The 15246-nt window shown below is 38.0% G+C and overlaps 2 protein-coding genes across 2 annotated transcripts in view; both read left to right on the top strand.

Moving 5' to 3' along the window:
* Positions 1-1881: 1881 nt before the first annotated feature.
* On the top strand, positions 1882-9938 carry f11r.1 (F11 receptor, tandem duplicate 1). The gene is made up of 11 exons (XM_015960900.3): positions 1882-1988; positions 2073-2150; positions 6033-6092; positions 6820-6933; positions 7589-7735; positions 7825-8027; positions 8133-8235; positions 8392-8499; positions 8625-8640; positions 8911-8968; positions 9056-9938. Exons 2-11 carry the CDS (start codon positions 2108-2110, stop codon positions 9089-9091), a joined length of 888 nt encoding a protein of 295 aa, XP_015816386.1. The 5' UTR covers positions 1882-1988; positions 2073-2107; the 3' UTR covers positions 9092-9938.
* Positions 9939-10938: 1000 nt separating this feature from the next.
* The window catches only part of ubash3ba (ubiquitin associated and SH3 domain containing Ba), a 23096-nt gene continuing 18788 nt past the window's right edge, over positions 10939-15246 (top strand). The window contains exon 1 of the mRNA XM_015960898.3: positions 10939-11269. Coding sequence (XP_015816384.1) covers positions 11142-11269 — 128 coding nt within the window. The 5' untranslated portion in view covers positions 10939-11141. The remainder of the gene's footprint in view (positions 11270-15246) is intronic.

The raw sequence follows: 15246 nt of genomic DNA, 5'->3' as shown, positions 1-15246 counted from the left end.
CCCTCAGTGTTTGTTGGTCCATTGTATTTGTCAGCGTTCTGTCCTCCTCAGGATCTCCAGGGTCTTGCTCATGAAGGAGCTTTGTTTTGTAGTTTAGTTTATTTTTCTGATTTTCGGTTTGGCTTCCTGCCCCTTGGGATATTCACCCATCATCCTAAATAAAGGAATTTTCTTTCAACAACCGCTCCTGCCTCGAGTGATCTGGTGTTCTGCAATTTGGGTCCTGACCTCCTGCTCTCAGCGTGACAGCTTCAAAGAGACCTATCGTTTAAAATCAGGACATTACTGGCTGAAGGCTTATCCAGGCTTAATTATGCTGCTATCTCATTAGATATTGATACAATTCTTGTTAATTTTGTTTGGAAAAACAAAACCCATTACATAAAAAATCTGTAATAATGAATACTTATGCTAACGGCTGTCAAATTTTCTTGACTTCATCACTTTGAATAACACATTGAAGTCAACTGGATTAAATATTGTTTGAAAACCCCCTTATCGATATGGCATTTCATCCCACATCATGTATTCTCTAAAATTGGTGGATTAAAATTCTTTTTTACATGCAATTACAATATTGAATGTATTCCAGTAGCTCTTTCTAACTTTCTTAAACAGGCATTACTGGCATGGTCACTTATCTACAAGCACAATTTTTCTCAAAGCAAGTATCTTATATGGAATAATAGGGACTTGCTTTACAAGAACAAATCATTGTATATTGACAACTGGTTTAGGACCAACATTTTAATGGTGAAACAACTGCTTGATAAGAATGGTCACCTTATGAGTTATACTCAGTTCCTTGGTAAATACAATATGCCAGGGGCACCTAAACAATATGCAATTGTTTTTTATGCCATTCCTTCAGGGGTGCTGATGCTTTTAAAAGATTATACCTCCGTGCATACAACTCAATTTTCATCTCTGAATCCATTGGATACACCTGTGGGGAAATTGTGTTTAACTGACTCCCGTATTCGTAATTTATTTCAGATGGTCTGTGTCTGTGTCTCTTTTGTGGTTGCACATTGGAACAGCATGTGCCCTGATACTGACTGGAAAACAACGTGGACACTTCCAAATAGGTTCTTATTGACTATCAAAGTTAAAGAAATATATAAGATCATCCATCGGTGTTATCCTGCTAAATCCTTCCTGACTAGATACAAGAAAGACATTGATACAGCCTGTACCTTTTGCAACTCGGACCCAGAGACTGTTACTCACTTATTTTGGTCATGTACACTTATTCAAGAACTATGGAAGGCTTTCTGTTTGTGAAAGAAAAAATGTTGCCTTCCTTACAACTTCAATATAAAAATGTGCTGTTTGGATGTACAAAGTATGAAAAAAAAATGAACCTGCTTTTTTTTTAATAGTTAATTTGTTTTTACTTTTGGCTAAATTTTATGTTCATAAATGCAAAGTGCTGAAACCCCAACCTTGATTCTGCATTTTCAAAAAGTAAGTTAAGATATACTTGCACGCATTATCTACCTCACAAAATATTAAAGCTGTAAAGACACTGAAAATATGTTCTATTATAATATCATAATGACTTTGCTCTGACCTGGACAACTTTAAACATGCATCGTTATTCTTTTCTCTTTCTTCTTGTATTTATTTCAACCAAATTTGGCAAATATCAGGTTCTGTATGTCAACAAACCCCTGGCACCTCCTGTTAATTCATGTTATATTTTATGTCACAAATTTGTTTTTGCTTGTTCATCCTCTTTGTAATTCTGCTGCAAGTTGGAAATAAAGTTTGGGGGGGAAGACAGACTCCTGCTAATATTAGGGCACTTCTGCTCTCTGGCTTCATGTAAATGTTCTGTTTCAGTCTAACCTGTTTTTCCACCCCGTGACGTCACCGAGCCACCTGTAAAGATCCCATAACCGGAAGTGGTTCTTGTCAGGCTTGGCTCCACCTGTGGGAGCGAGTGGCTGCTGGTTCTCGGAAACAAGAACAAAAACAAACGAGAAGTACGAATATATTTAGTTATTCGACGGACGGACCAGTTCTGAGTTTTCACTTTGCCTTTTTAACTCTTTCTAACTGTTTTTAAGGAAAAATATTGGGAAAAAGTCGCGCGCGAGTAGAAATGAGGTGGCTAGTTTCGGTGCTTTTGTTCTTTAGCGCAGCAGGTGAGTTGTTTTTCCCTTTTGTTTGAGTTAATTAAACAACTTCTAAGTCCTACTTATGTAAAATAACTGGTGAGAACACTATTTGGACATTAAAGCTGATTGTGGGCGAGCCGAAGACAGGAATGTTTGAGTTTCGGGTTGCTTTAGTATTTGGCCTACGGGTTTTGTTTATTGTTGAGCACAAATGTCGTCACAATACGCTGTTTTTCTGTTGTGAGTTGTTAAAAATAGTATGAACATTATATTTATTCCTATGAGAGTAACTGGACCTGTTGTCTTTGGAGTAATATTTACAAGGATACGTCTGATATAAACTACTGCTGCTTTCTTGTGTGCTTTAATTGCGCAAAAGTTAAATTCGTGGGGTAATATGATGATTTTGGTCACCAATTAATCAATTTGAAAGCTTTCTTAAATGATTAAAAATCCTTGAAATTACTTCAGCCAGACTCTTCTAGTGTAATTGGGATCAAACATGTTTGGGAACCACTCAAACTCTTGAGGTATTCTGCACACCCCAACCTAAAATAAAATAATTATTAATGTTGGTATGTTGAATAAATCCACTGATAGCTCAAACTACAGCTTTAAACCTGCGGTGTTTTCCTCCAGCGAGCAGAACACTTGATTCACATTAACTTATTTTTACATGTCAGCATTCACTTAAAAATAAAGTGTGAACAGCTGTTTTCTTTTATTTTGAAATTATTTAAACCAAAATCAGAACTGTGGTTTGTCTTGTCCTTTTTCCAAAGGACCTTTACATTTAGTAAGCCTGACATCAAATTGCCCTTTGTGACTTTAGTTAAATATAGATCAATTTAAAGCTGTTTTGAATTAAAGTTGTCGTTTGTAATTAAATAAATTTGCTTTCAAGGGTAATAATCTGTAACCGGTTCCTGGAAGTGGAGTACCTCCGTGTGGCTTTTTTGGGGATGGTAGTCCTCTACTGGTGTGAGTCAGGGCAGCTTTAAGTATTTTTGAATGCAAAGTAATTTAATGAAAGGACATATGAGACCTGTGACCGATTGAATGATTTAGTTGTTTGTGAAGCAGCTCTGCACACCATATTAGGGCCAGTTTCACCCATATGGTTGATGGTTTCACTGAAAGCTTCCTGCTCAGTACAAAGGAATGAGCCAGCCCTCTGAGCTCTGACAGCATGTGAGCATGCTGATGAGGGATAAAGGCATATATTGTCTGATTTGTACCAGACTTCAGGCTGATGATGGATGAGTAATTTTCTAAATAGTGTAAACTTTTGATTTTCAGTCATGTCAGCATTGTTTTTCCAATTAACCTTAGTTTAAAGTAAATATAGAATGAAACTAGAGTTGTTCATTTAAAAATGAAACTGTCAGTTTTAGCATATAAATCTTATGTTTTATATAGAGGTCAAATGACTTGATTGAACAATTTGAACTGAGATCATATGTGAAATTTTGCCAGTACTCATTTAAAGTAAAAGATCAAGTCATTAATTTAGGCCAGTTAAAGTATAAAGTTTAAGCTGATATTTAAGCTTGTAATTACAGACATTTTTCAGTCCCAGTTCATTAAAAAATATATTTTTTTAACCTAAACCTGTCTCGTGTGTGTAGATTGTGCATAAATCCAGTTTAGGAAGCCGCACATGTGCAATAGACATCTCTGATGATGGAAATGCAGAATTTCCTGAATATACAGTCATGATGTTCTGAGTTGTCTTTAAAGAGCTAATTGCAAGTTGGGTTCCCATGAGCCAATGCTTAGAGAAACATAGAAAATGATTACAAAATTTACACATATATAAATAATTTAGGCCTTTAGAGTGTTTTTTGTGAGAAAGATGTTTATTTTTTTCATTATTATTATTTTTTTTTGCCAAACCAGTTGACGTCAGCTGAGAGAGTCCTGTTCCAGAGAAAAATCTGGATTCTAATGCCGGCTCTGACACAGAGGAAACTTTAAATGTTTTTATACATACTTTAAATGTAATTACACTTCTGATGGAACAAAACCATAAAGTTACGAGTTTGCTGCACGCCCCAGAGAGCAGAGACAAACCAGAGGGAGAAACCATCGGCCAAAGCAGAGAGACTGGGGAAAAAAAGCGGGGGTGCAGCAGGTGTCTTGTGAGTTAACGGTGCTAGCTTAAACGCATTTGCTAACATCACAATATTGTATCATGTACCAGACAATTAAAATAGTATTGGTCAGTTAATTTAATAAATACTTGACAATAATAAACTGAGCATCTGTCAGCTGTCTCATATTTGTTATTATCCGTTCAAGTAACGAGAGACGCCTGTGATCCGTTTCGGGAGCTCGTGCAGGCTTCTGTAAGCTGGATCTGACCCAGAAACAAGCGCTACTGGCTCACTGGTATTTTTAAAAGCTGCACATCCTCTCCTGGTGGTCCAGACGGCAGTTCTGATCTGGTTCAGACCCAGAAACCAGCTCTACTGGCCCACTGAGCCGTGCATCTCTTCTGGTGGTCGGTTCTGACCTGGTTCTGATGGTGATCAGAGGTGGCGAGAGCACCACTATCAAAACCACAGAAGAAGAGTTTGTCAAATTATCAAATAAATCTACTCAAAAATGGAGTAGTTAGGAAAATGAACAGCGTGGGAGCCTTTTAGATTTGGTAGTTAACATAATGAGGCCAACATCAGAGGGCTGAGCCTAGAAAAACATGGAACTAAAGCCGCACAGCAAAATGAAACAAGACCAGCAAAAGGTCAGTCAGCCATTGCTTCTGCTATGTGACTGCTTGGTGTCTGCCTCCTCTAGTGTGTTTGGTAAAATAAAGAAACTTCAGCGTAATTATTTAGTTTAATGTAAGGAAACTAAAGTGTTTTTAAAATGTGTGGCCTCCAGAATGCTTTGATGTCGGACAGCCCGTTACGCAACAGGTTGTGACGGTCATTTCAGCTCTCATCCCACTAACGTTTTCAGGTTCTGAATGTTGCAACAAGTGTGGGACTTTTATTTTGTGACAGCATTATTTTAAGAGTAGGCAGAAAAGACTCAAGCATTCAGGTTTAATGATCCAAACTTTCACTCTGAAGTGTATATATAATTAATCTTGTTATAATTTTGGCAAAATACTATATTCATAAGAAAAAATGGTCTGGAAAAATACCTCTTTTAGATAGTTTAAAATGAGTTTCTTTAAAATTATCTGGCCTCCACAGAAAAATTAAAAATGGGCAATAAAATTCACAAAAACGATTAGACTATTAAAATCCTTTAGGTTTATCACTTCTAGTTAAGCAGATCCCCCTTTTCTTTTTTCTTTTGTTTCCTATATGGTTGTGTGTCGTTTCGATCATTAAGACCTCATTGTACCATTGTGTATAAATATGATTTTGAATTTTGTACTGACTTGAGAATTGATAAAAAAAAAAAAAGACTCGAACAGGAGCGTCATGGCCGACTGACCTGTTGCTAGTCTCGGATCCAGTTTTCTGCGCCATATTCTGCCAGGCTCAGCGTTTATTTTGTTCCAAGAATTAAATCACTAAGAATAGACTGCTCCCACGCTGTGCTATTTGCTAACCGCTTCATGTTTGAGCACATTTGTTTGGTCATGTGACAAGGTCATTTCTTCTTCAGTGGTTGCCCAGTAACATTTTTGGATAGCAACACTCTTGTGCCCCCTAGTGGCACAAATTTATTACACCCCAGCACAGCAAAGGGACTTGAAGCCGTTAATGGCAATTAACCGGTTAACTACTAATACGTGCCATTCGCCTGTGTCATGATTGACAAATGATAAAGATAAGATCTGTGCCCTCTATGTGTAATCACCAATCTCATCCATGCTAAAACCAGGAAGTGTGGCTCTGTAAATATCTTCTGATTGTTAATTTAAACATCTTATATTCCAAACATTTTTAGGTGTGAGCAGCTTCTCTGTCACTACCTCCAATGCAGATGTCAAAGTGAAGGAGAATGCAGGTGAGTGTGATTATTTGCATACAGTATTTCAGTTTTACTGACACTTAAAACAAAGCTGGTTTTGTTACATCAGTTGTTTACCTTGTAATAAAGTTACAGTAAACCAGTTTAGTCATTGTTGTAAAGCATGACGGCTGCATACTTTATAGTTGTTTAACAAGCAGCTGCAGTAGTACAATTTTAAAGTAGGGCAAAACAAGTAAAATATGTGCTAACTCCAATAAAGCTGATTTAGTCTTTTGTTGACGTGATTACATTCACTTAATCAAATGAAGCTTTTGCCACTTCTAAATATTTATTATTTCTTTGGTTCTTTGATTTATTTTCATTTGGTTTGTTTTTATAAATAAGAACAATAATCTTTTTCTCTCTTCAGCTTTGAAAAGTGCAACAAAGAACCTTTTAGACACAATCGATAATTTACATAGTTTGATTTCATCCAAAAGGGGTCGCAGCTGCTTGAAGGAGCAGGAAGTGACATAATGTCTTCATTATTTGATTAATTAAGTTTTAAAAAAAACTAAGCCTTTAACGTCGGTATCATCAAAAGAGTTTTATGAAAGTGCACACACCGACACAAGCTTTAGCCTCTCATCAGTGCGTCACACAGCTCATTATTGGCAGACAACTGTCTTTAATCTGAGCTGCAGCTGTTGTGTTTCTTGTTCCTTTAGGTAACTTATATAATGAAGTCTTTTCACACTGATTTTGTTTAATGTTCTTTCAGGAGCGGACCTGACCTGCACAGTTTCAGCCGACTTTGGTTCAAATCCCAGAGTTGAGTGGAAATTCGACAAACTGGGCTCTCAGACGTTTGTGGTTTTTAATGGAGTGGTTACAGGTAAGCTGTCATGTTTTCGCCAAGACTTCATTTGAAAGTAGTGCCTCTTGCCACTGCAAACACAACAGTTATTTCAAATTATTTTTACGTATCAGTTAGTTCTAAATCAATTTTAAGATGATTGTTTTTAGGGTTCTAATATTATCAAATGAAAGTTGTAGTAATTAGTATATTTCTGATTGCATTGTAAAGAGAATTTGAGGAATCGATGCTTACAACCATCTACTCACAAATTGTGATAATTGCCCGAGTTTATACATCTAATTTTTTTACTTTCTATTATTTAAGAAGAAACAAAGGGGTGAACTAATAATTCTGATACGGTGGCACAGGAGTTAAGTGCTTGCCCTGTAACCAGAAGGTTGCAGGTTCGAGCCCCGCTCAGTTTGTCGCTGTCATTGTGTCCTTGGGCAAGACACTTAACCCACCTTGTCTGCTGGTGGTGGTCGGAGGGACCGGTGGCGCCTGTGCTCGGCAGCCTCGCCTCTGTCAGTGCGCCCCAGGGCAGCTGTGACTAGATCATAGCTCATTCATGTGTCTGTGAATGGGTGAATGACTGGTTGTGTTGTAAAGCGCCTTGGGGGGTTCCAGGACTCTAGAAGGCGCTATATCAAATACAGGCCATTTTACCATTGTAACTGTGCACCTCCTCCAGATCCGTATGCCAGCCGTGTGACGTTGTACTCCCGCAGTAATTTGAGATTCTCCAAAGTGACTCGTGAGGACACTGGAGTGTACACCTGTGAGGCGTCCAGCTCCACTAGTGGATTACAGAAAGCCACTGTAAAGCTGACGGTATTGGGTGAGTATGTGGACACCACTTGCACTGATGTTCAGACTGATCTTACACATAATGGGTCCACATAATAACCCCTCCATCGTGTTTCACAGTGCCACCATCTGTACCCATATGTGGAGTCCCCGATTCGGTGACGACGGGTAAATCTGCCACCCTGACCTGTTTTGACCCCGCTGCTTCACCCCCTCCCACATACAGGTGGTACAAAGATGGGACCCTCCTGCCCAGTGACCCCAGCAAGTTTGCTGGTTTCCAAAATGCCACCTACAAACTGGACCCAGCAACTGGGAAACTGGTCAGCTTTGCATCGTAATATTGTCTAAAACCTTTACAGCTTAAGTTTTAGAAAAACTTTTAAGAAACTTGATCAATACACCAAAACTGTGTCACGTTGCTGCAGGATTTTCCTTCTGCTGCCAAGATGGATTCAGGTCAGTACTACTGTGAGGTCTCCAACGAAGCTGGCCCAACTCAGAAATGTCAAGCACGGAGAATGGAAGTCCGTAAGTAGCATCATTTGTTTTCTCTTTTACCAGAGTTGGTACAAATGGTTTCTAACTCAGATGACTTAAACGTAAAACATTAATGTGGTAATGTTAAATTTATTGATTTAGAATAGATTTTATTAATCTAATGACTCCCGTTGTGATTTCTTCAAGGTGACTTGAACACTGGAGGAATTGTTGCAGGGGTAATAATTTTTCTGCTGCTTCTGGGCCTCGTGATATTTGGTGTTTGGTATGCCAAGAAGAAAGGCTATCTGCCCAGTAAGTTTTCTGCATTGCATCACAAACATTCATGAGTATACATAGTCGAAATTTGACTGAAAGTTGTATGTTTAATGTTAGGCACCATTAATTTTAACGTGCTCCTGTTTCTTTTCTTTCCATAGCAGCAAAGACTGAAGGGTAAGACGTTTTTATATCGAGGATATTTGATATGTAAACTTTTTAAAATACTGATTTACAGATTTATTTACTAATAATATCAATGTTTGATTGTACACATTCTTGGGTCATTAGGAGTGGTATGTGTATATATATCTATATATATACACACACACACACACACACACACACACACACACACACACACACACACACACACACACACACACACACACACACACACACACACACACACACACACACTTATTATTTATTTGTTTGTCCCCACAGTAAACACAGGATGGATGCAGTCTACCAGCCCACATCACATGGTGGGGATGATGATAACGTGAGTATTTTAATGTATTTTTAATATTTTAATTGGAGTGTATGTTTGAAAAGGTCAAAGATGTCTGAGACTTGTTTTGTTTCACAGGGGGAATTCAAACAGAAGTCGTCATTTGTGGTGTAATCAACAGTCCGCTTACAGACTTGAACTTCCCTGTTTATTGTGATTTTTATAGTTTTTTTGAGTGCTGTTTCTATACATATGAGTGATGTGCTTTCAGAGTGACAATTGATTCAGATAATCTGCAGATTAAATACTTTTAATAAGAAATAAGGGAGTCTGTTTTTTTACATTTGTCGTGTTGGGCTGAAGCAGCTGCCCAGTGCGTTTCTACTTATGGAGTTATTATTATTTTGTTTAATCTAAATTCTGTATATCCAAGGTAATTGTTTACTATGAAGAAGAGAGAACAAAACCTCCTAGGACTATATAACAAATGCTGCTAATTAAAATACCTTCTCGAGTAGTTGTGCACCAACCAAGAAATACATTATCTGCAGTTATAACCTTACTTTAATATTTATAACTGCAGTTTAGCTTAAATGTTAAACTGATGTGGCTCAGCTCTGTTGGGGTGTTCGTTTTTCTCTGATGCATTGTACAAATTAGTTCTATTGAAGGGTTATTTTTGTAAATAAAGCTGCGTTCACTTAGAAAATTATTAGACTTGGTTGTCTCAGCGCTTTTGATGTTGATAAAACATTATATGATATTGTAATGTTTTTATTTTTTTACATTTTGTGCATACAAATTGTGTCACTTTTTTGATTTGCGTAACATCTTGTTGAATGCAATATGAAATCTTTTACTTTTTAAATAGACAATGAAATTCACAAATTTAAAAGCATGAATATTTGTGCAAAAACGTGGGTTGTGTGTTTTTTAGGGATCAGATAGAATAGACATTTATATGAACTCGGTAGTTGTAGTTTCCAAACTCAGAAATGTTTTTATACACATTTTTTTAAAAGTAATTTGGTTGTAATGATTTCAACTGATGTGAAAATACACTAACAATATTTGAAAACTGCTTTTGTCATTTCTTTTGTAAACAGGGTATACTCCATTAATAAAAATAGGTCTTTTGTGTCAATCTCAAAATTCACATAATTGATTTCATCATCTGCATGATTTTGATGTACAGAAGTTCATGTTGTGTCTCCATTAAAATTCAATCTGTAGTTTGTGTGCTGCTTGTCTTACACATATTTACACATTTTTTATAATTGAAATACAAAATGAAAAATAAATTAGCATGGCTAACACCATTATGAATTAACACAAACATATTTCAGTTTGAGTCTTGATTTTAAATACAACCCAATTTAAAGACATTGAAGTTCAAAATAATGATTTATGGTATTTTGTAGGCTATGAGAAAATAAATATGCTAAAAGCTTTCTGTATTGGCTAGTGTTGCGTTGCTGTGGTAACGTGATGGCGTGCAACTTCCCCTCCTGAAAGGTGCGCATGCGTATAGGATCGACATCCTATTACGCAAACAGGAAGTGTGAGCAACATTTTCCACCATTCAACCCTTACACAGGATTTATCCTCAAAATGCCCAAACTAATCCTAATACTTGTTCGCGCACTTACTATAACAAGTGTTTTATCGGGAAGAGCTTGTGTTAGTCATAGTTCCGCAGTAAAAAATGGTCGGAACAAGATTTACTGTCTGCTCGCAAATACTGTACTGTCCCTTTAATTGAAGGGGTCGCGCGCAGCTCGGACGCAATCGTTTAAAAGCTCCATCCCAGGCAGGCAGCTCCCCCAGTGTCCATTCATAAAACAAAACATCGTGTAGAGAGAAAGTTGTCGATTGGTTTTTCTTCGGTGGACTCGCAGGAGCTGGAATATGTTCGCATCTGTCGGGGACATGGCCCAGAGAGCAGAAGTGACTTCCCATGGCTGAGCCCCCTGCTGACGGGTTGGACTTCATGCTCGAGCCGCCAGCAGCAGGAGGCAGCTCGTTCCACCTCAGACCCAAAACATGCTCATTTCCTCGCAGCGTCTGGTGATATTAACTCGCTTCCGTTAACACGAAGTCACTGTGGGTTAAATAGCATATGCGTTTCCGTCCTCCTCCCTCTTCCTCCTCTCTTTTAATCTGCTGATAAATGAAAGTATACCAGAGGAGCTGTGGACCTGACATGCCGATGGGGCTTTGAGTTATGGCAGCCAAAGAGGAACTGTATGCCAAAGTGACACCGCGGAGGCAGCGCCAGAACCGGCCGAGCACCATCAAACATGGCTCTACGCTGGACGTGCTTCTGTCCATGGGCTTCCCCAAGACTAGGGCGTGAGTGCACTGTACACACACACACACACACACACACACACACACACACACACACACACACACACACACACACACACACACACACACACACACACACACACACACACACACACACACACACACACACACACACACACACACACACACACACACACACACACACAGCAGCTGATCCAGGAGCAGCATCGTTTGTTTTGTGTCCTGGTCTACAAGTTTCCTTTGAATCCAGCATCAGCAGGACCATCTCTGCTGCTTCTCTCCATGTTCCTGTCTCTGTTGGGTCTTTTTGGATGAAACTGTAAATGAGGCCAGATATTTTCCTAACCAGGACTTCTCAGTAAAGCTGACAGTAGCCTATGTGTCAACTATTTGATTATTTGGGCTTTTAAAAAGTTTGCTGGTTTGATATTCTCTAGTTTTAAAAGTAAGCAACATGATAAACATGACTGATAATGCTTGATAATATTTAATAAAGTAAACATTTGTACAGATTATACCACAATGAAAACACCTACACCTTGTGTAGACTGAGACAGGCCTACTATAATCTCATTTTTCATTGAAAAGCTTAGCCTCTCGTACATATTTTCATCCATTTTTGATTGAAGAAGTTGCCTGGAAACGAGCAGCATTGGCTCCTGACAGCAGGCTGTGAATTATGTAATTATATGAAACAAACATTGTGTCCATTCATCATGTGGGTTCTAGCTAAACGCCTCGCTCTTTAGCATGTACTAAACATTTAGGCTAAATCTGTGTTATTGTTACTTTAAAAAAAACATGTTGTAAATTAAGAGTAATCATTTAAATCCAATAAATCAAACTATATCTCAATTCATTTTCAAGACAACAAAGTTAGTAAAAAAAGGTGGTTTCTTTCTAACACGTTGGATAACTCACAAAAGAAATGTAGTAATTAGTATCAGTATCTGTGGCCAAATATGAATAGATATATAACAAGTGATGTACAGATGTGTTTAATTTTGCTAACTCTTCTCAGAATCTACCTAAAGTCCTCACAACGACCCTGTGTCATTGTCTATGAATCCCACGTTAAATATTAAGCCTAACTATTTAACCATAAAGGTCTTTTGTGTGTGCTATGGGCTCATTATTGTCTCCAGATATGAAAGGAGAACTAAAATGATTCTCTTGCTGTGGCAGGAACCTCACAGCACCATGGTTAGAGGCTTTTACTTTAAGCCTCCCTTTGTTAAACAAGGGTAATGATGAAAATGTTGATTATATTATTCTTTTCCAGCATGATGCAGTATCTATTATATAAGTTCATTTAAACCATGCAGGCTTTGGTAATTCACACTTCAGCTCTCTCATCCGGCTTTAAAAACCACAAAGTATAAAGTCTGTGGCTGAGATTCAACTGGAAATGAAAAGTCAAACCAACTCAGGTGTTCATTTAGGTGTGCACAAAGCTCAAGGATGTCTCTGGATGTGTTTTTAACACACACAAGTTTAGCAGCTAGCTGGTGAAAACCAAAACTAGAACAAAAACTAGGAGAATTCGAGATTTTCTCGCAATCTAAATAGAAAAGATTCTGTTCTAGAGGTCGACTGATTTTGGTTTGGTATATTACCAATACCAATGTCGATTTTTAGGAGACATGGTCAGCCAGTGGCTGATATACTGCTGATTTTTATGTGCAGACTTTCATGGCCTATATCCAGATGTTTTCCACCTTATTTTCATGCTAAAATGTCACTAATAACATCAGCTGGTGCACAAAATGTCTGAAGCTGAATCCGTTTTTGAACTCTGACTTTAACTATCTGTCAAATCTTCACTTTATGCACCGCTCAGTGTTAAAGCCAGGCATTTAGAGTATTTACTACGCAGATGTTATTAGTGAACGTAAAATTACATTTAAACTAAATTGTGCAACAGCACACAGATGGGTTTGACTTTAAATTGGCTTTTCTAAGAGCAAATATTGGCCGATGTATAAAAAAAATATCAGCTTGATATAAAGTGTAACTATAAGGAAACACATCTTCATAGAAGGTCTAGGATTGTTTGCATGAATTGATGTTTAGCAGTTTTAAGTTAATTCAATCCAGGTTTATTTATATAGCGCCAAATCACGACAAGAGTCGTCTCAAGGCACTTCACAGTAAACATTCCAATACAGGTCAGTTCATTCAGCCAATCAGAAAAAGTTTCCTATATAAGGAACCCAGCAGGTTGCATCGAGTCGCTGACTAGTGTCAGAGACTCTACAGCAATCCTTAATGCAGACTGAAATGCGTAGTTCCTGTTATCTTGGCCCTTTCTGCCTAACTCTTTAACTTTTCAGGTTTTGCTATCAGACTCCTTTTGCAGATGTTGATATGAGAGAATAAAACCAGAAGTAAAAGGGAAATCAGCCATCCATCATTGATTTGAGCTACAAAGACCTCATTGTGTTTGAGGTTTTTTTAAACATTGGGGGAACGTGAATCATGAACCGCCTCACGCATACAAAAAGAAGTGGACATGACTCGTCCACAAAGTGAGCCAAGTAATCATGATGAACGCTGCCGTCTTTGTAACGGTCTCTGAGAAATGATGCAGCATTATGACAGGTCAGCTCTGAGTAAAACGGGCTGATCAAAGTGTCACATGTCCGTCTTTTAAAGCGTCTCTGACCTATTTCCTGTTGTAAGACGTCCATAATACATAATACGTACAATACATAAGGTAGTTGTGTTATTAGGGTTGGACTTGTAGTCATTATAACAGCAGATAACATGTTGCTGCTTCCTTTAAGCATTTTAAAATAATCACTTCCTTGTATCACCGTGGTTTAACTTGTTATACCTTGCCTCTTCCATTTATTAGACCTTCCTCTTTTATTGTGCATATTTGTCTTTACCAGTGCACTTAAAACCCTCTGCATGCTCATGAATCAGTATTTTTTTGTGCTGCATGAATCTCACTAAGACGCTATTAAACAGGGTTTGTCCTGCTGTAAATGTGCTGATGTAGGGCTATTTTTGTTGCCAGAATAGTTAAAATACTGTAAATGTGTTATTTAAAATGTCATTCTTTAGCCGAGCTAACTGGAATTAAATACCAAGGCTGTGGAAACAATCCAAGTATTTGGGTTTAATACAGTAACACACGTTTTTAACAGTTGTGACATTTTAAGGAAGTGAAATAATTCTCAATTTTTTTTCAAACAAATGAACTTACGGCGTGAGAAACAGACGTCTGTGGCTTTTTTCATGCTTTTCACAAAGCAGGTGTTTTACCTACAGTGGCTGTATAAAATATAAAAAGGAAGAACTACTTTTATGTTTGCTTAATGTGTTTGTGTAGATCCTCTTTCTCACGTGTCATGGTCCTCTGAAGCCGTTTCGCCTCATTCCAAACGTTTGTCTGACTCTCAGGTTTCATGTTGGGAAGTGAAAATTCATAAAATGGTCAGATTAAATTATTCAGTGGCAATCTCAAGAGCAATTGGGCGTGTTCTGAATCTAAAAATCCCTCATAATTTATAGTTGTACACACGAGGAGCATTTAAAACTCCACAATAACTTTCCTTCATGTATTTATCCGAGTGCATTCAGACGATTTTTGTCTTGGATCTTGTTTCCTAGCATGCAGCTCGATCTGAGGCCTCTTAAGCCCTGTTGTTACTGAGCTGCAACAGATTTAGCTGAGATGAGATCAAATATTCAGAAGATTTTCCACTTCTTTGGCTACTTGCAAGGTGTCTTGTGAGTTTAAGAGAGCCTGTGTGTGTGTGTGTGTGTGTGTGTGTGTGTGTGTGTGTGTGTGTGTGTGTGTGTGTGTGTGCCGTAACTGTTGCAACTTGTTTTCCTACCTTTATGACTTTCATAACACCTTTAACCAGAGTGCTACCTTGCAAACTGACATTACAACATTTTAGACGTGTGAAACCTCAGCACAATAATAAATTTAATGACCTGCATGTGACGCACTGGTTCCAGTGTGTGTACCAAGAACACACTCAGCT

Source organism: Nothobranchius furzeri, chromosome 10 (assembly GCF_043380555.1).
Source record: "Nothobranchius furzeri strain GRZ-AD chromosome 10, NfurGRZ-RIMD1, whole genome shotgun sequence".
Classification (NCBI taxonomy): Eukaryota; Metazoa; Chordata; class Actinopteri; order Cyprinodontiformes; family Nothobranchiidae; genus Nothobranchius; species Nothobranchius furzeri.
Note: the sequence above shows the minus strand (reverse complement) of the source record. Positions and strands in the feature narration are given on the sequence as shown.